We start from the raw sequence: 25,022 nt of genomic DNA on the forward strand, positions 1-25,022 counted from the left end.
ATGCATGGCAGTGACCACGTGGGTAGCTGTAGATGTTGTGAAGAAACAATGCATGTGAATAACTTGTGTTTTCTTTTTGTCATGACCCACTTAGGGTTTGTAAATGTTTCTGGAAAAGAAAGCTTATTCAGGATATTAGCATTAAGTTCAAACTAAAGGTAGTGTTTTCCCCAGCGTCTTTGGTATTTCCTGGCCCTTTCTCTCCTATCTTCTTTCAGTAGATAACATTTTCAAAGTCCTAAAAATAGAATGTTCAGGCCAGCCAGGCCTATATAGTGAGACCCCATCTTAAGTGAAATGAAATGTTAGAAAAGCAAGAGCTTGCCAAGTAAACAAAGAAACAAGTGCTAGCAGCTCATATCACCCTGTTTGTTGTCTGACAGAGGCTGGATATATAGCCCTCGGTGGCCTGGAACACAATGCAGACTGGCCTGGTCTCAGACACACAGCAGTCCTACCTCTTCCTCTGCCAGGACTACATGCATGCTTTAGCTACATTTTGAAGATTCTATTTCATATTTTAGCCTTTAAAATATTAGACACTAGGGGTGGGCGTGGTGGCACACGCCTTTAATCCCAGCACTTGAGAGGCAGAGGCAGGAGGACCTCTGAGGTCAGGGCCAGCCTGGTCTACAGAGCGAGTGCCAGGACAGGCTCTAAAGCTACACAGAGAAACCCTGTCTCAAAACACACACACACACACACACACACACACACACACACACACACACACACACACACACACTCACACACACACACACACTCACACACACACACACACACACACACACACACACACTCACACTCGCGAGCGCTCATAGGGTGAATTTCTTAGTAGTCATGTGATCTCAGCAGTAACTGAGGAAAATTAGCTTTGTTCTTGATTTAGAGTCTGTTATTTAGACTTATGTTTTAGTGTTTTCCTGAATTGCATGTGGTAGTGCTTGAAGGGATCTGATGTGGTGATAATGAATTCTGTATTAGGATATGCAGCTTTTAATGTTTAATGCTGTGCTCTCTCCCTCCCTCCCTCCCTCCCTCCCTCCCTCCCTCCCTCCCTCCCTCCCTTCCTCTCTGTCATCCATCAGACAGTGTTCAAGGCTTACCAGTGTATCAGAGAAGCAGACTGGTGGACTATATGCACACACTGTGGACATACACAGAGTGGTGCCATTGTGGGTTATAGTATTTAGGATGCTTTCATGGAGGAAAAGGTTTTGAGAATTATTCGGAGAGTTGAGTGAGCTCCTCATTGGGAGCATGAAAGGGAGCACACATTTTGAGATAGTTGATAAGTGAACAGATGTGAAGAGGACCAGCCCCACCCAGCTGTGGTTCTCTGTATTTCAGTCACTTGTGAAACTTGAACTATACAGATGTTTGAGTCTTAGCCCCAGAAGTCAAGACTTAGGTAACTGCTTTTAGAATAGTCAACCTGTATTCCTGGCTAGCAAGGCAGAGAGCTGTTCCTTGACACGAACCAAGGAAAGGAGCAGTGTTGAGCTTTCTGTCTGAAGCGCAGGCCGGGGCTGAGTGGAGGAAGCAGAGTGGTGCCCTGTTGCAGTCTGCAGCAGTTTGTCTACAGACGCCTGTCTGTCTGACTCCCCAGCCTTCTCTATCCTTGAGGTCAGGAGTGATCTGTCTTTGGCATGTGTTCATTATTTTTGTTTTATGTTCGGGTCACGATGAGATGCCAAGGATACAGACAGCTCTGCGCCCTCTCACAGCCTGGAGGAGGGAGCACGCATGTGGAGTATGGTGGCTTTGAGCTCAGTCTCTGCAGGATTGGCTACAGTGTATTGCTGACTATAGTATTCTCAGGTTCCGTGACACTACCGGTATCCATAGAAACAAATGATCAAGGATTTCAAGGACTCTCGATTACATTTTAATAATCTTCTCTTTTTACTGTTACTTTAGAGATATGGTCAACTTCCAGTCTGAGAGAAAGAGATATAAAAATATTGAAGGCTTACTACTTGGAAAGTTCCATGCAGAAAACTGCAGGTACAAACTTATGGTTGGATGTTGATTTCAATTTGGAATATTTAAAACTGAAGTACTTTCTGGGGCTAGAGAAATGGCTCAGTCAGTTGTTAAGAGTGCATCCTGTTCTTGCAGAAGATCCAAGTTCTGTTTCCAGCATTGATGTTGGGAAGCTTACAACTCACTGCCTGTAACTCCAGCTCCAGGAGGCTCCAGGTGTGGCACTCACAGACACAAATACGTGATTAAAAATAAAAATGAGATTTTTTTTGTTTTGTTTTGTTTTGTTTTTTCCGAGACAGGGTTTCTCTGTGTAGCTTTGGAGCCTATCCTGAAGCTTGCTCTGTAGACCAGGCTGGCCTCGAACTCACAGAGATCCACCTGCCTCTGCCTCTGCCTGCCGAGTGCTGGAATTAAAGGCGGCACCACCATCGCCCGGCAGAAATGTGATGGTTTTAAAGACTACTGGCTTCTTGTAGTTTATAAAGCACACTCCACGTACTTAACCTTATTTGAGCCTCATCCCAGCATTTCGAGCCAGGCAATGCTGGGGACGCCCTGTGTTTCTATTTGGAAACAGGCATGTGAAAGCTTTGTCTGGGAGCACCTGCTAGGACGTTCCACAGCCCAAACTGGAACCATCTTTTGACTACTGATTTCTTGTCTGTATGGCATCTCACATGTTTAAATTTGTTACGTGGAATTTTCTAAATTGATAAAAACAGATTCTTATGTAGAAAGATATATTGGACAAGCATAAGTGTTCCTTGCCTTGCATTGGTTTTGTTTTGTTTTTTTTTTTTTCCCAAGACAGGGTTTCTCTGTAACAGCCCTCGATGTCCTAGAACTTACTCTGTACACCAGGCTGGCCTCGAACTCCCACAGATCCTCCTGCCTCTGCCTCCTGAGTGCTGGGATTAAAGCCATGCACCACCACCTCCCAGCTGTGTTTGGGTTTTGTTTTGTAACAAAGTTGAAGTAGTCCCAGGGTTCCTAAAACACCCATCCACTCACTCAATGTCTTGAGGTAGCAATGGTACACTACTACAGTATACATGAGCACATGGCTTACTGAGAAGGACACTGTCGTGCAGCATTGGGAGAGAAAGTATCTGACTGTTTATCCGAAGCCTGGGCAAGGTCACATCAGAACTCAGTTCTTGCCATTCACCTTCTCACTGTCTTAAAGTGTGTTAGAACTAAATTTGGAGACCATCTGTAGTCTGATTAAAGAATTAATATGTGCCGGGCAATGGTGGCACATGCCTTTAATCCCAGCACTTGGGAGGCAGAAGCAAGCTGATGTCTGTGAGTTCCAGGACAGCCAGAGTTGTTAAACAGAGAAACCCTGTCTTTAAAACAAAACAAACAAACAAAAAAACAAAAACAAACTACCCTTTCAAGTTAAAAGAACTAGACAGTGCCAGACCAGTATATGGTACATATATGAGTGGATTTTATTCTTTCTGTTTTTTTTGATGATTTAAGGATTTTTATAGGAATTTCTGCTTTTGGACATTCATAATTTAGGGCAGAGCATATACTTCCTCTTTTTCCCAAATACTGCTTTGATAGGGAGAGGAAACAGGAGCCTTGGAAAGAGCATTTTAGTGTGTGGAGCCGGGATATGAGCAGCCTTTGCTGGAGAGTGAGCAACACATGAAAACAGTGTCTGAATAATTCCTGCATGTCCCTTACATCTATTGTGTGTTTCATGGGAGTGTGTGCCCTAATGTAGCCTGTGACTCGAGAAGCAGTGAGATGGTCATTGAGGTGGCATCTGATTATGTGTGTGAGCAGCTAGTGTGACTACCTATCAGTAACAGGGGGATTGGGTAGGCTGCCTTATCGAGAATACTTCAGATCATCTGGTAAAATGAAATGTGACTGTGGTTTCAGGATCTAGGTTCCAGATTAACATATGGTGATTATGACTATGTAAGTGTCTTTCAGAGGAAGTGTAATTGCTGCTAACTAGTGGTTTCATTACGTCGGAAATGCAGCTTCTCACTCTGCTAATGGCCTCCTTGAGAGAAGGAAGCTTGTTTTTGTTTTGTTTTGTTTTGTTTTTATTCTGAGAATAGCTGGGTGATAAGGGTCCCAACACTTGGGAGGCAGAGGCAGGTGGATCTCTGGGTTGGAGGACAGCCAGGGCTATACAGAGAAACCCTGTCTTGAAAACCCAAAACAAAAGAATCAAAGAAAAAAGAAAAAAAAAATCTGAGAATAGGAACATATACAGTTCAAAATGCTAAAAATCTGGGATATATTAGACATTTCTTGTGTGTGGATACAGAATTTCCCTATGATAGGGTCATTTTTGCTTTTGAACTTGTTCTTTGCCCTTAGTACATCCAAGAATATGGAGTTCTGCTGATTGCACAGAACAACTGATTGAATGTGTGTGACATGAGACTGTGCTAGACTTTAAACTCCTCCTGTTGGATTTTCAAGTTGCTTTTGGTTTTCTTGTGACCAGGCTGCAAAGGACACATACTTTGAACCCCACTTTGTGTCTCTGTCTGTGTTTTGAGACAAGGTCTCACTCTGTAGCCCAGACTGGCCTTCACTACATTCTGCCTGTCTCTGCCTTCCAAGCACTAAGATCATAGACATGAATGGCTAGCCCTAGCCTCAGAGACTGTGTGTGTGCGTGTGCGCGCTTGCGCATGTGTGTACACGCGCGTACACGCGCACGAGCTCATGTTTACAGGCTCACACTTGTGGATAGATGTTAGTTCTCTCCTTACACCATGTGGTCCCCGGGGGGGGGGGGGGGGTTAAGCTCTCAGGCTTGTCAGCCAAAGTTCCTTTACCCTCTTATCCTTTACCCGCTGAACCTTCTCACCAGGCCTTAACATGCATGGTTTTTATTTTTATTTTTATGAGACAGGGTTTCTCTGTGAAACAGTCCTGGCTGTCCTGGAACTCACAGAGATCCACCTGCTTGTCCCTCTTCCTAGTGCTGGGATTAAAGGTGTACGCCACCACACCTGGCAATATATATGTCTTGAGAAATGTTTAACTGTATGTTGGCTATTTTATTGGGCATTCCTGGAATCATGTATATTTTGTTACCACCAGGTAAATGGTAAATCTTGTGACATTGGCTGTTACATTTGCTGTTTCTTTTCTTTTTTTTTTTTTTTAAGATTTTATTTATTTATTATGTATACAGTCTTCTGCCCCATGCCAGCAGAGGCACCAGATCTCATTCAAGGTGGTTGTGAGACACCATGTGGTTGCCGGGAATTGAACTCAGGACCTCTGGAAGAACAGTCAGTGCTCTTAACTGCTGAGCCATCTCTCCAGCCCTTGCTGTTTCTTTTGTATAAATAAAAATAATACAATAAACCACGAGTGGTGGTGTCTCTAATCCCGAACATGAGTGACTAGCATGAGGATCACAAATTCAAGCCAGTGTAGACAACTTAGCAAGACCCTGTCTCAAAATAAAACAAACTGGGTATGCAGCTCAGCTTATTGACCAACACTTGTCTGGTATGTGTCCAGCCCTGAGGGGACTGTTCAGAGCCAATTGAGGAAACTGAGGTTTTTCTATATCTCAAAATAGTTACAGTGTAAAATGCTCTTTGGTATGCTTTTTGTTAAGCAGTTCTGGAGAATGTCGTGTGTGCAGGAATTAAGACAAGCCCTTTGTACCATGATGGTGAGGGAAACAGAGGCACAGTAATAGCAGACATTATTAATGTCTGATATTTGAGTTTTATAAAATTAAGGTTTTATTAAACCTGCCATAAAAACTAGTACCTTAGATTAGATACAAACATCTTCTTATTTTATATATGAGGTTGATAGAATTTAATTAACTTCCTCAAGATTATATGGTTATTAAATGGCAGAGCTGGAATTAAAATCCAGATAGTCTACCTCCAGAGCCCAGCCCTTGTTTAAACTACCTGATGGATGGTAAATAAACATATAATAGTCATTGTGATTATGTGGGCTGCTGGGTCCCGGTGAAGCATCTGTCACTGTCACACACTGGCCAGCTAGTGGAGTCAGACAGGTGGAGTGTGCATCCCTTGCTCTGAAGTCTCCCGTTTGTCCGGCTGAGCTGAACTTGTATGTGCAGTCACTCCTGCGGGTCCTCCCTGCTCCCAAAAGGTTCATCCCAAGGACAGGACAGTTACAGTGGCTGCGTGAGGCAGGCAGGGCCCTCAGGGTGGAGGTTGAGGAGCCACATTGAGTAGGAGCCATGGCCATTTCCCACTTTCAAACTAGTTTAGAGAACTGAGTTTAAAGAGTAGTAAGGACTCACACTGGAAAAGGAAGGTTGTCTTCTTAGGGGCTATGGAAGCACAGAGCATAAAGACTGAAGACGCACTGAGTGTCTGCCTCAGGCCAGGTAGGCACATCTCTAGGGAGGTGACTAAACCAGTATTGAAGGATGAAGATTTAGTATGGGGTGGATTAGGGGTAGGGGTGAAGGAGCTATAGTAGCAGCCTGTCTGAGTAGTTTAAGGAACTGAAAGAAGCCAGCACACACAGAGTAAGCCTGGGGTGGGGGAAGGTCATGTCCTGATGGGATGGGCAGTAGGACCAGGCCATCTCGCGTGAACTCTAGGCCACACTAGGAAATGTGCATCTTATTCTCTACACCAGGAAAATGCCTTGAGTTTAAAACAGTCATAGTTGATGATGATGATGGTTTTGAGATAGGGTTTCTCTATGTAACAGCCCTGGCTGTCCTGGAACTCACTCTGTTGAAGAGATGGATCCGCAGTCCGTAAGGCTAAGGTTTCTTTATTCAGATAAACACCAGCCAAGCGCAAACCAAAACGTGCCAGGGGCAGCCCGGCAGCCAGGCCAGAGAGAAGGGTCCGCGTCACCTTAGACTTCCCCTCACCACACCCTCACAGGTGTGTCCCGGCAAACCTGTCCCGGCTACTAAGAGGCGGGGCTACAGTGTCTCCCTACATTCTGTAGACCAGGTTGTCCTTGAATTCACAGACGTCCACCTGCCTCCACCTCTGGGATTAAAGGCTTGTCCCTATTTATTATTTTGAAATTCTCTCTCTCTCTCTCTCTCTCTCTCTCTCTCTCTCTCTCGTGTGTGTGTGTGTGTGTGTGTGTGTGTGTGTGTGTGTGTGCTCGCGTGTGTGTAAGAGTGAGAGAGAGAGAGAGAGAGAGCAAGAGTAAGTGTGGAAGGCAGAGGACAACATGTAGGATTGAGTTCAGTCATCAAGCTTGGTGGTAAGCACCTTTTCCTGCTGAGGAAGGGTGGCATTCAAATGTCTGTCTGGAGCAACTGGATGGACATCCATTGACCTGGCATAACAGTGGCAGGAGAAAACAGCTATGGAAGTTCTCAGTGCTCATGTGTCTTCCCCCAGGACTGCCTGCTGTGCGGCTGCCTAGGAAAAAGGTTTCAGGAAGAGATGGGGCTTTGGGTGGGGTCTTAAATTTATAGATGGCATTTAACTTGAAATCATGGGCTGTGGGGTTAATTTTCTCATCTCTGTGACCAAAGATCTGACAGGAGTAGTTTAAAGGAACAAAGGCTACTTGGACAGGGTTCAGCCTGTGGTTGCATGCACCCATAAACTTGAGCAGGTCATCTTTGGGACAGAAAAGATAAGATGACCAACCCATGCAACCTCCTTCTAGCTAAGTTCCACCTCTAAGTGCAAACATAATTTTATATATATTTAGCCGGGTGTTGGTGGCGCACGCCTTTAATCCCAGCACTCAGGAGGCAGAGGCAGGCGGATCACTGTGAGTTCGAGGCCAGCCTGGTCTCCAGAGTGAGTGCCAGAATAGGCTCCAAAGCTACACAGAGAAACCCCGTCTCGAAAAACCGAAAGGAAAAAGAGAGAGAGGGAGGGAGAGAGAGAGAGAGAGACGTTATATGTGTGTGTGTGTGTGTGTGTGTGTGTGTGTGTGTGTGTGTGGTGTGTGTGTGTTGGGGGAGGGTCATTTTTGAGTTGGTTTTCTCCTACTGTGTGAGCTCCGGGAATCAAACACGGGTTGTTAGGCTCAACCCTTACCCACTATCTGGTTGGGCCCTCCCACATCCTAAATTTTTAAGACTCTCTCAAGCTAGACATGGTGGCACATCTGTGGTTCCAGAGGTAGGGGCAGAAGGATCAGGAGCTCAAGGTTATCTTCAGCTATGTGGTGAGTTTAAGATGTCACAGCTGGGCATCAAGAGTTTAACACATGTGCCTGTGGAGGACAGTCCATGTGGGTACAGAGGAGGTCATCAGGAGGAGAAGTACACAATGCAGAGAAGGTCTAGAAAGCCTGTAGAAGCGTTGATATGGGTGTCTATGGGGATCAATAAGAAGCTGAAGTGGCAACCATGCCAGATGCTAATCCAGAAAAGTGGTCACTATAGGCTGGGTCCCGGGGCCTCTGGTCCCAGAGTATGCTTTGAACAGCAGGGGTGGCGGTTAGGAGCTCTTGTGTAGTATATGAAGGACGGGTCTGAGAAAATACAAACCATTGGCCTCTCTTCAATTTCTGATGTTCAGCTCTATCTAGGATTGTGGTCAGGCATTTTCTTAAATCCTCAGGTGAAGCTAACATGAATGGTTCCCATATCTTGAGAATTTGGAGATCCATAAGCTTTAGAGACCTTTTTAACTATGGTGGGGAGTCATCAAAAGAAGTTAATGAAGATGGGAAATTTCTAGAGCATATTCTGAAATGAGTGACCCAGAAGAGAGATGGTTTTATAACTCAGTGGAAGAGTGCTCACTCTCCATCCACACCCCTGGATTCAATTCCCAGTCTGTCTCTGTCCCTGTCTGTCTTTCCGTCTGTCCCATCTCACGAGAGCACACACACGCACACTCACCTGCGCATGCACTGGTACGTAGTGTGATCCAGTATTACAAGGGAAGAAAGGGGGTGCTGAGGAATGTCACTGAGAAGATGTGGGGAGGCTTCAAAACCCTGTCAGTCTGGGGTTTTGATCAGAGGGGACACCTTAGAGTGAGAGAGGCTTTGGCGAGGGGCAGCTGGGACACAGGTGTGGACAAAGAGATGGGGAGTTCCCTTTGGTAGCTTATATTCTCTCAAGGAAAGGGGTGTGAGGGTGGGGGAATTGAGAAGCAGAAATATCAAGTGTTTATTTTACAGTAGAAAATGACCTTATGAAAAAAGTAGCACTGTTTTACAGCATATTTGAAATTATGTTCAGAAGTGAAATTTTTCAACCAGTCTGATTATACATTGTTTTTTTCTTCAACCACAGTTACTTGAATTTAGACATGGGTAATTAAGTGGTTGGGGTCACCTTCAGTTAGACTTTATCCAAGGGAAGGGTACAAGGGAGTGACTATCACCATTGAGCAATTGGGGGACAGGAGAGACAGTGAGGATTAGGTTAGCAGCTCTGCAGTAGTCTAGGTGGATGAAACTGAAGAGTAGGAGGAGGTGTGGGGGTGGGGAGGGTGCTGGAGCCAGAGGGGTGGAGTTTCCTGAGAGGTCAGGAAACAGGACATTGGTTTTTGCCCTCTCTTGGATGTTGTAGCTGCCAAGAATGTTGACAAGAGTTGGGAATGGAAGGGTTCTCTCTGATAGGACAGACTTTTGGTGGGTGATGGAAAAGTCTAGTCAACAGATAACATTACAGAGCTGAGAGTTTCAGAGCAGCAAGCAGGGGTTTTTGGAAAGCAAATGGGAAGTCGTCGCCTTGAATTTGTGCAGAGACACATGGGCTCCAGGGAAGGGCCTATGCAGAGAGAGCGCCCTCTGATGGCAGGACTGTAAGAGAAGTGTCTGGTTAGCTTACTGACCCAGAGAGGTAGACAGGGACTCCTCAGAAAGGCTGGAAAGTTCCAAAAGTGTTACACAAATCAAATTGACAGTTAACGAGTGGGGATCCATGTAGATTTGATGGTGACTCCTGGAGTAAGGGCAGAAAATTCTGAGCACAACATCCTTAGCTAAGGGCGGTGCTGCACTGGCGTCATGGTGCTGTTCTCCCATCTGGGTTTTATTCTGTGGTCACTGTATCCATCACTGTTATAAAAGTTCATTCTCTCTGCCACCACCCCTGCCCCAGGGCTTCCCACTGTACCTCAGGCTGTGAAGTGCCCAACACTTTGGAAGAGTTTGTTCTCCCAAAAGCAGGGTGGTTTCTGAGGCCTTTCCTTTGACCAGCATCTAGAAGCAAGGCAACAGAGAGGCCTGGGCACAGGGTACATACAGAGACTATCAGTGTGTTGTCTCCTTTGGACAGGCTTCATGAAGTTCATTATAACATAGCCACACCCATTTTGTAGGTTCTTCTCTGGCTGCTTTCAGGCAACAATTGCAAGCTGAGTGTCAGGGACCTCAAGCAGGGTCTGGAGAGTCTAGAATACTACTCTTTGCTCCTCTCTGGAGAACACTTGCCATGCTGATGTAGACACAGAAGAGACAGAAAGAAGCATGGAGATTTAATTGGAGCCTTCTCTGGGCAGTGGGTGATGAGTCATTGTAGTCTCTATCTTAGTTTCTCTTTGTGGTTTTGTGTCCTGCCACACGTTTAACTTGGAAACGAAATAGCTCTGAAAGTGTTAGCAATAATATTTGAAGCACTTTTAATGGTGGCCTTTGTTGTCCTCCCTCCTTAGTGCTGCTTTTGATACAAAGACGGGCCATCGCGTGGCCGTGAAGAAGCTGTCGAGACCCTTTCAGTCCATCATTCATGCCAAGAGGACCTACAGAGAGCTGCGCCTGCTGAAGCACATGAAACACGAGAATGTGAGTCACTCCCGTCCTTGTGTGTGCTACTGCAGGTAGATGCACGCGCGCGCACGCACGCACGCACGCACTGTCAGCGTTGCGTTGGTGCCGTTTGAGTGCTGCTGTTTTGGTGTCATGGGGCTGTTGGGAAACCTGAGGACAGTGGCGGTGCCTCTTTATTCCCAGAACTTAAGAAGCGTATATAGTTTTTGTGCTGTGTGTTTGCCTGCTTGAGTTTATGAGTGTCGTGGGGCGCGGGGTCCTGGGAGCCAGAAGGAACTGGAGTCCCAGGTGCTTGTGAGCTGCCGTGTGGGTGTTTAGAACCAAACCTGGCTGTTCTGCAAGCGTAGCCAGTGCTCTTAACGGCTGAGCCCTCTCTCCAGCCCGATAGCTTTCTTTGTTTTGTGGCATGTGTGTGTGCATGTCCACATATGTGTGTGAGGTCAAAGGACAGCTTGTGGACTTGGCCCACAATGGTTTGCAAATCAAGTTCCAGGGGATCTGATATCCACTTCTGGCCTCCTGTGCTTCACAGACATAACATGCAAGCAGAATACCCATACACACAAAATGATTTTAAAAAAAAATTAAGAAAGATGGAGTTTTATTTTTTATAAGTTTTTAAATTATGTATACATGCTTGTGTACATGTGGAGGTGCCATAGAGGATAGAAGAGGACATCAGATCCCTGGATCTGGAGTCTCAGATCCTGGAGTCGCCTGATGTGGTTGTTGAGAACAGAACTCTCTCCCTTGGAAGGATGACTGAGCCACTCTGCAGCCCCAGAAGATGGGTTTTAGTTCTGTGCTAGTGCTTAGCACTACTCTGTCTTTGTATTTCAGGATGATCAGATTCTAGTAGCAAAGGCCCCGTGCTCAGATATTGGTGGTTTGCTTCTTTTAAAGGTTTGTTTGCTGTGTGACACAGTCTCACTATGTAGCCCTGGCTCGATTGGAACCACTGAGCCGCTCCAGCTTTGTTTCTTGTTTTTGTTTTTTTTTTTTTTTTTTGTTTTTTTTTGAACAAAGGCACATGGTTGAATGTCTCAGTTTTCTTTTCTTTGGTGTGAAGGGGAAATGGGAAAAGACCAGAAGACTTATGCTTAATGTAGAAATCGACTCGCCTTTCAGACTAACCTGCAAACATTTATTAGGCACCTAAAATGTAAAAGCAGTTTTATGCAGTAAAGAACGAAGACTTGGGCCTGGACAGATGCCCTTGTAGAAGTCCCCAGGACTACATTGGTTGACTCACAACTGCCTGTAATTCTAGTTTCAGGAGATCCAGTGCTTCCTCTGGCCTCTGAGGATATACACACATGCACACCCACTCACGCTCACACACAACAAAACTTTCAGCAAGTTTGACTGGCCTCCAAAGAGAATAGCAACAGCCATAACCAGGCTCTTAGAGACTATAACAAATATTCAAAAATCTAATGGTAGCAAGTGACAGAGATACAGTCACTATGTGGGAAAACAGAGCTAGAAAATGTCTTCTGTGACTCTAAGCAGAGTCAGCTGGCTTGTTCTTGACTGAACTCACAGCCATGCTCCCAACCTGAGAAAGGCAGCCTTCCTGCTCTATCCTTAGCTTTCTGCACACTTAGCAGAGAGCTTGCTTACTTGTCTCCAGGGACTGTATATCTTGAAGATTGTCTCAGGAGCCCGGATCTGACCTTACTGTGAAGAGAACGAGGTTGCTTATGTAGGTGCCAAGTTTAGTAAAAATGTATTATTTCAGACGGGCAACTTGTGGACCATTGTAGGCTAATTAGAGATCTTTGCTGTAAAGATCCTTTCTAAGAATTTGACTTCTAGTTTACTGCTTACTGGCTTGCTCAGCCTGCTTTCTGATAGAACCTAGGACCAACATCCCAGGGTGGCACCATTCGTATCAATTGTCCGTCAAGAAAATGTGCCCACAGGCCAATCTGATGGGAACACTTCCTCAGCTAAAATCCCCCTCTTCCCAAAATGACATAAAAACTAGCAAGCCTAAGTATTAAAAACTTGGCAAGAGTCAGAGCTTTTCCCTGTTGTCTTTTTCAGGCTTCTGGTTCTTATGTTTTTCTAATCATTGGAATGACTTAATTTTGCTTTGTTTCAAAGACTGCTACGAAAAGTAGGTTACTCAGGAAGGTTGTTTGCATGAATTGCACTTTATGATTCTTTTTTTGACAAAGGGTTTCACATAGCCCAGGTTGGTCTCAAACTCACAGTAGCCAAGGATGGCCTTGAACTCCTGACCCTCTTGCCTTCACCTCTAAAGGGCGGGGCCTATAGGCATACATTACTGCTACCAGCTCTTTTTTGTTTTTAAATCATTTGACCTAAATACCTGCTCTCAAGAATGTCATCTTGAGACTAATGTGGCAATAGTATCAATATGTTAAGGGAATATTTGGTGGCCTTAAGAAATACTGGGTTTGCCTGGCAGTGGTGGCACACACCTGTAATCCCAGCATTGAGAGTGGCAGGACGATCATGAGTTCAAGCTAGCCTGGGCCGTATGAGACCTGTCTCCACATCCCCAACCCTCAGAAAGAAGTGGCGTGGGTAGCACGTCCGTGCTAAGCACGCTGGTGGAACTGGCCTGGAGTTAGCCCTCTTTCCACCACAGACCTGATGGGCACTGTCGGAGTCCACTGCTTTCCTACCGTTTCATTTTTATGTGTTCTTGCAGGTCATAGGTCTGTTGGACGTGTTTACACCCGCAAGGTCCCTGGAAGAATTCAACGATGTGTGAGTGAATCTTTTGCATTTGTCACCTCAGCTGGAGGGTGGGGATGAGCAGCCCACAGAACTACCCAACAGTATTCAGACTTCAGGAGAGCTTTCTGTCACTCTGGGCTCCTGGGGTGGGGGCGGGGGTGGGGGAGCACAGAAAGTAAATATGGTGTGTGGTGCATTTTAGCACTTTCATCATTTCAGGCACAGTGTGGCTCGTTTAGACTATAATTTTTTTTTCCTAAAATGGCAGTCCACATAGATGTGTCCCTCTCTGATCCCTCATGGGTGGGGGAGGTGACACTGAGGCTATATGTTGATCCTTGAAAGTTTTTGTAATGGGGCATATGGCACACTCTCCAGGTTGGAAAAGATTTCTTCCAGTCTGGTGCTGGAAACTGAGCCTGGGAGTCCCAGGAGCCAGAAGTAGAGAGTCAGGGGAAATAAAACAGGAGAAGGGAGAGGTGTGTTAGTGGCCAGTCACCCTGAAACACCTGGGCCAGAATCTGCCAGGGTGTAGAGAACTAACTCTACAGAATGCACCTCAGAGGGGGGCACTCTTCTGATGGCTCCTGTGGCTTGTCCATTCTTCATGAATGCCTTCACAGGCTGGGTGACATTTGTGAGAGCCAGACAGAAGCCAGCAGGTGTCCTGTGCAAGACCAGCCTCCCCAGCACAGCAGCTTTCCTAGGATGTTTAACTCCCTGTATTATTTTCAACTTGATAGACTGTAGAATCACTGCTGGCCTCTGGGCATGCCTGAGGGATTGTCTTGAGTGAATTAGTAGATGTGGGAAGAGCCGTCTAAATTATGGCTGGGATCGGAGACTGTATAGGGCCGAGAAGAGCAAGCTGAGCAGTATGGTCTTAGCTCTTCTCCAGTTGGTTGCTGGTGCCATGTGGTCAGGTGCCTGTGGCTGTGCCTTCACTCTGATGAACTGTACGCTGTGACTGTGAGCCAGATACAACCTTCTCCCTTAGGTTGCCCTATCCTGCTTTAAAGACACACTGTGCTGTAAGAAAAGAAATACTCGGAGGAGGGATGGGGGTGAGGGGAGGGAGAGGGAGAAGAGACTTTCATGTGAAACAAGCCTGTTCCCTTACTTGAACTAATAAATAAATTTAAAAAAAAAAGAAAGAAAGAAAAATATCTTAAGCACAGTTACACATTTGGTCTTGTTGGGATTCTGGCATTCCTAAGTGGAAAGGATGTTTATTGTAAAAGCAAAACAGAATTGGAAGTCATTGCTGCTCTTCCTGAACTTCCTGTGTTAGTCAGCTTTCTTTCTCTGACACCATGCCTGAAAAAAAATTAGCTTATGTAAAGAGAAAAGAGGTGATTTTTACCTCGTTCTTTTAGAGGTTCCAGGTCATAGTTAGGTGGGCCCATGGCTTTTAGGCTTCTGCTAGAGGCACCAGGTAACAATGGTAGGGAATGTTGGTCTAACAAAAATCACTCATTCTCTGGCTAGAGGGGGACCAGGATTCCAGTTTTCAAAGCCACACCCCTGATGACCTAAGCCGAGTTTTCACTGCTCCTAAGAGCACCCTATGGGGGTTGAGGGTCACTCACCGTCCAGATTATAGCACTTCACACCCAATGCTCCCAGTGCAAAACCAACTTTTCTCCACTGCTTCTCCCACAAAACAAGCAGGCAGATGTTTTCACCTGTGTTACCTTTGTAGAAAAGGGGAAAGGGAAAAAGAAAGGGAGAAGTGAATGGCCACGGTGGGGTAGGAGAGGAGGAGAGGCGTGTTGGCCCGTGAACAAGAGCTCAGCAGCCACATTAACCTGACCCTGCAAATGAGAGTCTAAGAAGCAAATACAGAGAAAGACTGGCAGTAACTAAGAGTGACAGGCTGTTCCCGCAGCCTTGTGTCAGTGCCAGAACAGAGGCTTCCAAGGATTGCCAGAGGCTCCACACATAGCTGAGCACAGACCATGGAGCCCTGCTGCAAGCTGTGGTTGGAAAAGAGACTGTTGTGGAATCTAAATGAGGAACAAATGCTCCTGCAGGGTTTCTGTGACTGACTTTGGAAAACACTGGAGTTGGGTCTGAATTTTAACCTAAGGTTTTTGATGAGGATAGATAAACTTTAACAGAAAAAAAAAAAGATTTATGGACTAGCAAGTATTGTGCTTTGTTTAGTTGAGCATCCTAGAATAGAAAATGGACACTGAAAAGGCCTTAATGATGGCTGTGTCATTTTGAAGGGTTTAATTTTACTGACTGTAGTTTTATCCCCCATAGGGAAGCCCACCAACTACCAGTGTGTCCCCCAAAAACTAAAGTTGCATTGGTGGGTTCAACAATTGCATGACTGTGGCAGGGGCACCTGTTTTCTGTTCACCTCCAGCTGGGCTCTAACCACTCTTGGTTTGTTGTTGTTGTTTTGTTTTTGTTTTTTTCCTGAGACAGGGTTTCTCTGTGTAACACTTTGGCTGTCCTGCAACTTGCTTCATAGACCAGACTGGCCTTGAACTCAGAGATCCACCTGCCTCTGCCTCCCTAGTGCTGGTGCACCACCACCACCTGGCCTATGGGGTTTTTTGTTTTGTTTTGTACATTTTTTATTATTTTATGTGTATGTAAGTGGCTGTGTGTGATCCCTAGTGTCTGTGTACAGCTTGTGCTGGAGCTGTTGGTGGTTGTGAGCCACAGTATGTGTGCTGGGCAAGAGCAGCAGCCTGTATTCTAACTCCTGAGCTCTCCCTCATCCAGCTCTTCTGTGAACTGAGCAAGCAGCTCTTGGGTGCTGCCTGGTGAACACCTCCAAGACAGCTAGAGCATGATCTCCCTGGTAACAGTGGGACCTGAGATTTTGGTTAGGAAAGTGTTTGTTTACCTGCTGACTTTGAGTGATGTTGATAGCAGTCAACAGTTAGCACCTGTCTGTAATCTCCAGTCAGTGTAGAGCACACCCAAGAGAACACACTTCTGCAGTACAATCACAGGGTGAATGTCCCATGTTACTCCTCTGCTGCGTATGCCAGAGCCAGTGTCCACTGAGAGAAAATGGGCAGTCAACAATACAAGCTGGGTACAGAGTAGGCTCTGATTTTGATATGCATTTTCCATGCTAATTAGCAAAAGCTGTAATTGCCTTTCAGGTGTACAGCTGATTTTTGTTTATGTTTTTCCTGTTTGTGCCTTTATGTTTCAGATACAGCTTTTCATTTAATCATATGATTCAGATTTTTGCTTTATCTGTAAGACCATGTATACCTTCAAGAAGGGAACCGTAGATTGTGTGTTTTGTGCGTGACCAGCAACCTGTAGGCACTGGGATGACTTGGGAAATGAGCACATCTAATTTTGACTACTGTATGACGTGGTTGGGCAGGTGGCACATTTTACAGACACACAGACGGGAGATCATTTGAGCCCTTCTCTAGGTGTTCTCAGTTATTGCCTGTACTGTTTGCCAGTGTAGGTTTCATTGGTGTGTATCGTTGCAAATATTTACAAATGCAGAAAGTTTCAGTGGATGGTATTAAAATCAAGTCCAGAAAGAGCTGCTATTTCTCCTAATCATTCTTTTTGTTTGCTTGTTTGTTTTCCCCTATAGCACCAGGTTTTTCCAGGTAGTCTCCCATCCAAGTACTAACTAGGCCTTTAGCTTCCGAGATCGGGTGCGTTCAAGGTGGTATGGCCATAGACCTCCCAACCATTCTTAACCAAGCTGAGTAGGCAGAGAGTTCTAGAACTCTTTTTGGGGACAGTTTCCTCAACTTTGAAAAGAACTCTCTTGTCATGGGTTAAGTGGAAATGAGTCTTCTAAGTCACTTACTCCCTGTTTTATAGCTTCTCAACCCTGATTTCTTACTTTCATTTCTTTGTTTCATTCATTCATTAGAGACAGTGGCTCACTATGTATCTCTAACTGGCCTGGAATTCACAGAGGTCTGCCTTCCTTTGCATTTCTGCTTCACTCTTTATTAGTTTATTTTTGAGATGGGATCTCATGTGTCCCAGGGTGGCTTCAAATTCACTGTGCAGCGAAGGATGGCCTTGAACTCCAGCTTCTCCTGCCTTCTTCTCAGTGCTGGGACAGCAGGCAGGAACCACCATGCCTGGTGTATGCCATGCTGGGCATAGAACCCAGGGCTTCCTGAATGCTAAGCAGTCACTCTGCTTTGTTCATGAAGAGACATGGGGGCTTGTATGCACAGCAGGGTTCTCTGACCCTCTTTGTGATGAAAGCCACTGAGCAGTTGATACTAGGCTGGCCTTGTACCTGTGGAAAGTGCAGTCCCCTGATGAGCTTGAGCGTTCTGGTTCAGTTAGCTAGAACTGAAGACTTCTGGGTTTGCTTTTATGGATTCTATGCAGTGTTTGAATAACTACCTCTGCCAGACAGAGTTCTCATCCTTGAGGAAGATGGCAAATAAACATGGTCTGTAATCATTGAGTTGAGATTATTAATGGAGAAAAGCAAATTTTAAATGAATACATGTTTTGTAGTGTGATAGATTTGGAGAGGCTACCCTCCCCCTATGACCTGGCTCTGCACGATTTGACCTCATGTGACTCACTTTTTACTTGTGTCTCTGTCCTTGTGTTCTTCCTCTAATACAGACAACCAACCATGTCCCCAACAAAACCTCTGCCTGGTCTCCACCATGGCTGAGCTCTCCACAATTGCTGATTGACTCTTTTTCCCTTCAAATCCCATACTAACCAGGGTCTTCTGATCAAAGCTTGTTCCCTGTGCTTCTAGCTGAGCTGTGACCCCCAATCACTGTGTTCCTTGCTCTGCTTGGTTCTTTGCAAATGTTGTCAGCATGTGTTTCTGTTTGCTCCCTTGTAAGTCTGTTAGAGGTTGCTTTCCTGCATTCCGGGGTTGTTAGCATTTGGAGCAGCTGCAGGCCCTGCAGGTATTTGTGGAAGAAATGAATGTAAGAACTATCAGGTATGGCTGCCCACCCTACCCAGCTGTGGAATGTCTCCAGAGAATGCTGTGCAAAATAGTCCCTGAGCTGTTGCTGAGTGGCAGTTGGAGAGACTAAGAAAGGAGAGCCGGCTGGCCAGATGTCCAGAGAGCTGAGGGTGAGGTGCTGGGTGGGACTCTAGCATGGGGGGGCATTGTGGCGCTGGAGCTGGGGAAGGCCCAACATCATGGTGTTTCCAGCACCCACACAGCGGATCTCAACTCTGTGACCCCAGTTTCCAGAGACCCAGTGCCCTCTTCTGGCCTCTGAGGGCACCAGGAAAACACATGGTGCACAGACATACACACAAAGCACTAATACACATAAAATAAAAATAAACCTTGAAGGAAAAAATCCAGATGTGTACTGGGGGAGAACTGAAATGAGAGGGCGAGACCAAAGGGTCCTGGGCGTGGAGGTGGGGCTAGGGAAGGGATGAGAAGCTTTGCTTTTATGTGGTGTGGCTTCCAGTGAGCTCCCTCCCCGGCTACCACGCCCACAGACACTGTGTAACATCCAAGGTTTAATTTTAATTTTAGCAGATGTAGTTTTTCTCCTGAAACCACATTAACAGGGTCAGAACTGGATGAATGTAGCGATTGAAAACCAGGTGCTCTTCATTAGAAGGTGCTGTCAGCTTCCTTCTGTTCTGGATTCCTGGCAAACACTTCCTTTGTTCATAAACATGGCCTGCCAGGCAGTGGTGGGGCACACCTTTAAGCCCAGCACTCAAGAGGCAGAGGCAGGCAGGTTTTGAGTTTGAGGCCTGCCTGGTCTACATAGCAAGTTCCAGGACGTCCAGGACCATGTAGAGAAACCCTGTCTTGAAAAACCAAAACAAACAAAAACCAAAAACTATGGCCCACTCAAGTGACTGGAGCTAAAATGTGCAGACCATCTATGGTATTAACTGGGTTTTAGTAGTGTCTCAGCTTACAGAGAATTTGAACATAAACATTGTCATCTGACCACACTGTGAGGTAGATTTGTCATCTCTGAATGTCAGGTGAGGAAACAAATTGAAACCTTTATATAAGGCTGAACAAAACTGCTTCCTTCTGTGTGCCCTGTCGCTCAGGTCCTGTTACATGTCCAAGGTCATAATTGACACTGCTGTGTTCTGTCCTGTCCCAGGTTGCTTGTGGTCCCCTTGCTCTAATTGCCTCCGCTGTGGCGTTTTGCCCATCTTCCTCTCATCTAAACTGAATGTCTCCCACTGCTGCACTCTTCAGGCCCAACATCTGTGGCTGGAGCGGCCCCACCCTCCTGCTGTCCTTCTGTATTGTTGGTACCATGGTGTCTGGCAGCATGCTTGGGGCTGTGTGTCTTTCCTCCACCATGGACAGTATGGATATTTCAGAATAGTGGTCCAGGCTGGGTGATGCTGATAATGTAGGTAGTAATCTGTGCTTCGTGTGAGAACGGTGTGCTGTAAAATAAGCTTTCCGAACTGCCATCGTGACTATTGCATGGTTCTGCCCCTTGTGATAAAGCTCTCTAGTCTATCGTGTTCATGCACATAAGAACCTGAGCATGCATGTCTCCAGTGAAACACTCCATTATCCTGTCTCACCAGTACTGCTCTGAGTTGTCTGGGCCCTTGTGGATGCTTTATGTACTACACAGCACAAGGCATGACCCTGGTGGCTTTGAACATGGTGCACACCAGTGATGAGGGGCTTATAAAGGAGGGAATGGGTAGCATGCTAGCTGACTGTAGCAAAAAAAGGAAGGCAGGATTAGGAGTGGTAAGCCCCAGCAGTGGCGTGGCTTCAGATAGGCACAGGTCTTCTTAAGGATGTGGAATTTGTGCAAAGTATTCAAGTCGTAGAGGGAGGACAAGATGGCTCAAGGCACAAGCCTGACCTGGCTTCTATCCCTGGAACCTTGTACCCCTTGTCCAGGTAGAGAACCGGTTCCACAAAGTTGTCCTCTGACCCCCCCACTAATATTAATATATATATATATATATATATATGTTGTAAAGGAATTCAACCCATAGATATCTAGGGGAAGCATGTCCCAGGCAGAGCATCAGTCAGTGCAAAGATCCTGAGGCAGAAGTCTGCATGCCGTGTCAGAGCTAGCGTGGGAAGCCCAGTGTACAGGTCAGAGGTGACTGGGCCAGAGAACTGGTCTGGAGGCATTCTTTGTCTTACCCTGGGGGAGGGTGGGAGGGCGTATGATCTGCTTTGTACTTTTGAGAAGAAGCACTCTGCTCCTGTGGGGAGGACTGGTGGTTGGATTGTGAGCTCCTGAGGCTGGTTTAAGATAGAGAAGATCTTTGTGTAATTGCTTTGGATAGAGCCGGTGGTGTTGGAGATTTCAGGCTAGAACAAGAGGGTTTTGTTTTGTTTCGTTTTGAACCTTCATTGTATTGTGCTTTCAAAAGGGGGAATCTGGACAACCAGGTATCACCCAGGCAGGACTTAGTAACTAGGAGACTCTGGGACAGGACTCAGTCTAGAGTCCTAAGAATTGTCAACCCTGAGAGTCCAGTGCATCGCCCTGATTGGTTTCATGGGGGGATGTCTGAGGAACTTAAGTTCAGAGGACACCACCTTCACAAGACAGGCAACATTGAAGATGTGAGGTCGTCTTTTGGGCCTTTAGCTTATAAAATAATCTCACCTAATCTTTTAAAGATGATGTATTAGATAGCTCTGTAGCTGCAGTAGTGAGCTACAGCCTTCCTGACTTCCTGATAAGATCAGCGTGTCTTCTCCAGTGTCATTAAGTGTACTCGACAGGACTCTAGTGGTGCCCCTTTCCGGTTGTCCATCTTGCTTTCATGGTGCTGGGGCGGACCAGGCTTGACCTTCTAAGTGAGTTCATCTGCATTTGCCCTTCACATCCTGCTCATGGATCTGAGAAGTGACCTGTCTTCTGTAAACAGTAACTTTGGGTGCTGCTTGCTCCTGTCCTTGCGGTATGAGTTGCTTCGGTGCTCCTTCCGTATGTGAGCTGAAATTTGATACTTGTTGGTCATGGATTGATCTTGGATCTTGTGGCAACAGCATGGAGTGAAATAATAATTCTGCCATAAACAGTGCTGTGGTTGACTTTGTTGTATGCTAAGAGCAGTGTGGTGTTCCTTCCTATGGAGACAATTGTATGCATGTGTGTGAGTAAATTTTCTTGCCACACAGCATGCATGAGGCCAGAGGACTACTTATAGGAGGAGTCAGCTCACTCTCCACTGTGAGGATCCTGAACATGGAACTCAGGTCATCGGGCTTGGCAGCTGCCTTTGATTATATTCTATAAGGCTTGGAACACCACTGAAATAAAAACTACCCTGATGAAAACACTTCAGAGAGTATAATTTACTCTTTATATGTTTAAGAATTGCTTTATGTGTATGTTGGAGGGTGTGTGTCTGGAGTTACAGGCAGTTGTGAGCACCTGACATGGATTCTGGGAACAGAGTTCAGGAAGAGCAGGAAGTATTTTCACTGACGAGCCATCTTTCCAGCTCCCTAATTTACTCTTTAAATTGCATGTAGAGCTCTTTTTTTTTTTTTCCCTTAAGGCAGTATAGGCATGCAAGTTTTAGGAAATCAGCTAAAATCTCACTTTAAAGTCACAACTAGGTCAAGGCTTCATATGCTAGTAGACCCACCTGAGCTTTGTGAGAAGCAGCTGAGCTTTCTCTCATGGAGGAGAAATACCTGCCCTACTTACAAACTCAGCCTTGTGGTTCTGCTCTGCTCTTTATGTCCGAGTGCGGGCTGCTTCGGGTCTGAAATCTCTGTGGCAAACCTGCTGGACTTGAATGCAGTCACTCCCTCATCATCTCCCACATAAAGGCAGGGTTACTAGTCAGCACCACACCTGTGGGAAGCTCTGGACCGCTCTTTCCTGTTCCCGTTTCCTTTAAGGTAAATGCAAGGGTAGTGCCAATAAATAGCCTATTGCGAGTCATTCCTGAAAAAAGAAAATTACACTTTGAAAAATCCAAGACCTGTTGTAAAACCTACAACATAGGGCCAAAGAAATGACTCATAGGTTTAAGAGCACTGGCTGCTCTTCCAGAGGACCCAGGTTCAATTCCCAGCACCCACATGGCAGCTCTCAGCTGTCTGTAACTCAAGGTCCAGAGGATCCAATTCCCTCACACAGACATGGAGGTCAAACACCAATGCACATTAAAAAACAAACAAAAAAATCCTACGGCCAGGCATTGGTGGTACACGCCTTTAATCCAAGCCCTCTGGAGGCAGAGGCAATCAGATCTCTGTGAATTTGAGGCCAGGGTGGTCTACAGAGTGAGTTCCAGAACAGGCTCCAAAGCTACAGAGAAACCCTGTCTCAAAAAACAAAAACAAAAAGACAAAGGGATAACAAGATTTACAATGAGGTAGAAATAGGATGGTGAGCTTGCAAGTCTGTGACCCTTTATTATGTGTGTGCAGTTAGTTATACTGGTATTTCTCCTACAAAAATAAGAAAAATGATGGGCTTACCTAGCATTTCTGAAGCCCTGGGTTTGAGCTCCAGCACTATTGTATTGCTTTGAAGAGATTCCATGACCACGACAACTTACAGAGGCAAGCATTTGATTGGGAACCTCTTACAGTTTTAGAGGGTTTTTAAGAGGGTCCATTATTGTCGGAGGAGATGGGTGGGGACCGTGCTGGTGTGGGCTTTTGAGTTTACCTGCAGTGACACTTTCTCCAACAAGGACACACCTCCTATCTTAGTTAGGGTTAATTTTTCTGTGACAAGCCACCATGACCAAAAGCAACTGGGTGGGGGTGGGGTATTTCTCTCACAGTTCCATATCATAACAAGCAGTGAAGGCAGGAACTCATGCAGGAGCCTTGAGGCAGGAGCTGATGCAGAGGCCATGGAGGGTGCTGATTACTGACTTGCTCTCCATGGCTTGCTCAGCCTGCCTTCTTATAGAACCCAGGACCACTGGCCCAGGGATGGCACCATCCACAATGGCTGGGCCCTCCCCATCGATCACTAATTAAGAAAATGATCCACAGGCTTGCTTATAGCCCGCTCTTTCTTTTTTTGTTTTTTTGAGACAGGGTTTCTCTGTATTGCTTTGGTGGTGCACCACCAGTGCCTGACTTATAGCTCGCTTTTAAAGGAGGCATTTTCTCAATTGAGGTTCCCTCTTCTCTGATGATTCTAGCTTGTGTCAAGTTGGCATAAAAGTAGCTAGTACACCTCCTCATCTTTTCCAAACAGTTCCACTAACTGGGGACCAAGCATTCAAATACATGGACCTATGGGGACCATTCTCCTTAAACCACCAAAGTGACGTCCGTTATCTAGAAAAGAGGAGAAAGCAAAGCTGCTTACAGTGGCTTGTAATCTCCATCTTTGCTGTTTCCTTTTCGACTCCGTCTTTTCTTTACAGGACCTGGGAAAGTACACAGCAAGCAGGAATGGGTGTAAGAGTGGTGAGATTAGATTACCAACTTGCAGGTGGCAATGTTGAAGTTTTGACTGTCATTGTGCTTCCTGGGTGGTCTTTCCTGCGTCGGGATGTAACTCTGCTTCTGTTTCTAGGTACCTGGTGACCCATCTCATGGGGGCAGACCTGAACAACATCGTGAAGTGTCAGAAGCTTACCGATGACCACGTTCAGTTCCTTATCTACCAGATCCTCCGAGGGCTGAAGGTACAGGCAATAGCAGTGTCTGCCATGTGGGGAAATGTATTCTCCCTTCTTTCCTGTCCAGTCAGGACTTAGAACAGACAGTTTTTCTTAAGGGAAACTTAGAGGAATTACAGAATCAACCAACCCTGCTGCTCTTGTGTTTCCCAGGCTAAGGCTGACTATATATAAAAGAAGTCTAAGTATTTATGTCATCCATCCCTTTGATCCTTCAGTCTGAATATCTGAGAGAGGGGGGCTGTTAGCTGCATTGGAAAGTTAGTAGCTTCTTAATACACCCTGGTATCTGCCTCGTGAGATATTAAGGCTTTAACCATTCCTCAAGCCTGTGCTGGCCTCTGTTCCCTCTCAGGACTTGAGAAAGTAGAGGAAGGAGGACCACGTTGGGCAACATAGTGAGCACCAGACGTCCAGGCTTGTGCAGTGAGATCTTTGGGGGGAGGAGTGAGTGCTTTAGAATGAAACCACCTTTGAAACTTAGCACATCACAGCTCTCCCTGAGGTCATCATCGAGAGGGAGAAGGGGGTGGCAACCCCTGTGGATGGAGTGTAAGGAACTGTGTAGTGACCACCCACAGGGAACACCACCAGTGTTTAGTGGCTGAGGGAGACCACTGCAGACGAGCTACAGGACATGACGTGGGAAGGCTGGAGATGGTTTTCATTCAACTGACTGTCTTCTCTTTTGCAGTATATACATTCAGCTGACATAATTCACAGGGTATGTATTGTGTCTTTGATGGTGATTTTGATGGTTTGGGTGGGGCTAGAAGAGTGGCATCTGGTTGAGATGTGAGCCTTAAGTTTAACTGTTGAAGTAGTGATTGACTGCAGCTTTGCTCTCAGTGTAGACTGTGTCTCCCGTGAGGTCTCCATGTGTCTGCATCCTCTGCACCCGTGGGTAGGGTACTCACTGTGCATCAAGTTGATGCCGTTCTCTCTGCTTGCATCGTAGGACCTGAAGCCTAGTAATCTAGCTGTGAACGAAGACTGTGAGCTGAAGGTGAGACAGCAAATCCCTTGAGTGTCCCTTAGAG

The 25,022-nt window shown here is 45.9% G+C and overlaps 1 protein-coding gene across 4 annotated transcripts in view; it reads left to right on the forward strand.

The window, feature by feature from the left end:
- Mapk14 (mitogen-activated protein kinase 14) overlaps positions 1-25,022 on the forward strand; it is a 57,919-nt gene that overhangs the window by 10,468 nt on the left and 22,429 nt on the right. For 3 of the 4 annotated variants that reach the window (XM_027389053.2, XM_027389051.2, XM_027389050.2), the window contains exons 2-6: positions 10,575-10,704; positions 13,373-13,431; positions 23,877-23,988; positions 24,677-24,706; positions 24,941-24,988. In XM_027389053.2, coding sequence (XP_027244854.1) covers positions 10,575-10,704; positions 13,373-13,431; positions 23,877-23,988; positions 24,677-24,706; positions 24,941-24,988 — 379 coding nt within the window. Of the gene's footprint in view, positions 1-1,920; positions 2,008-10,574; positions 10,705-13,372; positions 13,432-23,876; positions 23,989-24,676; positions 24,707-24,940; positions 24,989-25,022 lie in introns of all 4 variants that reach the window. The other variant, XM_027389052.2, reaches the window with a different exon arrangement.

This window comes from Cricetulus griseus (assembly GCF_003668045.3).
Source record: "Cricetulus griseus strain 17A/GY chromosome 1 unlocalized genomic scaffold, alternate assembly CriGri-PICRH-1.0 chr1_0, whole genome shotgun sequence".
Lineage (NCBI taxonomy): Eukaryota > Metazoa > Chordata > Mammalia > Rodentia > Cricetidae > Cricetulus > Cricetulus griseus.